At 40.8% G+C, this 1,044-nt stretch overlaps 1 protein-coding gene across 9 annotated transcripts in view; it reads left to right on the forward strand.

Moving 5' to 3' along the window:
• The window catches only part of SYNE1 (spectrin repeat containing nuclear envelope protein 1), a 575,153-nt gene that overhangs the window by 340,293 nt on the left and 233,816 nt on the right, over positions 1–1,044 (forward strand). For all 9 annotated transcript variants that reach the window (XM_069069647.1, XM_069069646.1, XM_069069648.1 and 6 more), the window contains one exon: positions 458–625. In XM_069069647.1, coding sequence (XP_068925748.1) covers positions 458–625 — 168 coding nt within the window. The remainder of the gene's footprint in view (positions 1–457; positions 626–1,044) is intronic.

The following is a 1,044-nucleotide window of genomic DNA, read 5'->3' on the forward strand; positions in this document are numbered from 1 at the left end:
TTTTTTTTTTTTCTTGCTCTGCTATGTCAGCACGTTCATGGGGCATGGGAGATCTTTAAATCCCATAACCCTTACACTGACTCTCCATGACCTGTGGACCTCTGTCTATTCAGTTTTCTTGGCAAAAGTTCTGAGTGTTTTGTTGTTTTCTTCCTCAGTGGCAAATAGAAGTTAATAATTTGCTGAAGGTCACCCAACTAGGAAGTTTCTGGGGTTGAATTTGAACTCAAGTCTTCCTGACTCTAAGCCAGTGTGCCACCTAGCTGCCCATTTTATATACATATATATATATATATGTATGTGTGTATATATATATATATATGTATGTGTGTATATATATATATATATATATATATCACTCAATCCAAGAAGTAGGGCAAATTTACAAATTTGATATAATGTCAAATACTTCTCTCTTCACACTCATCTCTAATGTTTTGACATTCGGAATCAACAGGAGCATGTGATGAGCCTGGAGGTAAAAGTGAAAGAACATGAAGAGTATAATAATGAGCTTCAGGAAGTGGAAAAGTGGCTGTTACAGATGTCTGGCAGGCTGGTCACACCAGACCTAATGGAGATGAGCAGCTTAGAAACAATCACCCAGCAGCTGGCCAGCCACAAGGTATGCCTGGCATGTGGGCAGATGAGATGCGCATTTCTTCAGTGATTTTATGGAGACATTTCTGTTGTAATTTTTTTTTTAAATAAAACAAACACAGTCTGTAGGTTCAGATCACTTTAGAGAGCAGATGATTGTTCATTTTACAAATGTGAAAATTGAGGCCATTTGAGTTTTGTTCTTGCGATTTACTTTCTTCTTCCTTCCTCCCTTCCTCCCTTTTTCCCTCCCTCCCTTCTTCCCTTCCTCTCTTCTTCCCTTCATCCCTTCCTCCTTCCCTCCCTCCTTCCCTCTCTCCCTCTCTCCCTCTCTCCCTTTCTTCTTCCCTCTCTCCCTCTTTCCCTCTCTGTCTCTTTCCCTTCCTTCCTTCCTTCCTTCCTTCCTTCCTTCCTTCCTTCCTTCCTTCCTTCCTTCCTTCCTTC

The sequence above is a fragment of the Petaurus breviceps genome, unplaced genomic scaffold (genome assembly GCF_028583685.1).
Source record: "Petaurus breviceps papuanus isolate PSGF00001 unplaced genomic scaffold, PetGlider_PUasm1.0 90784, whole genome shotgun sequence".
Classification (NCBI taxonomy): Eukaryota; Metazoa; Chordata; class Mammalia; order Diprotodontia; family Petauridae; genus Petaurus; species Petaurus breviceps.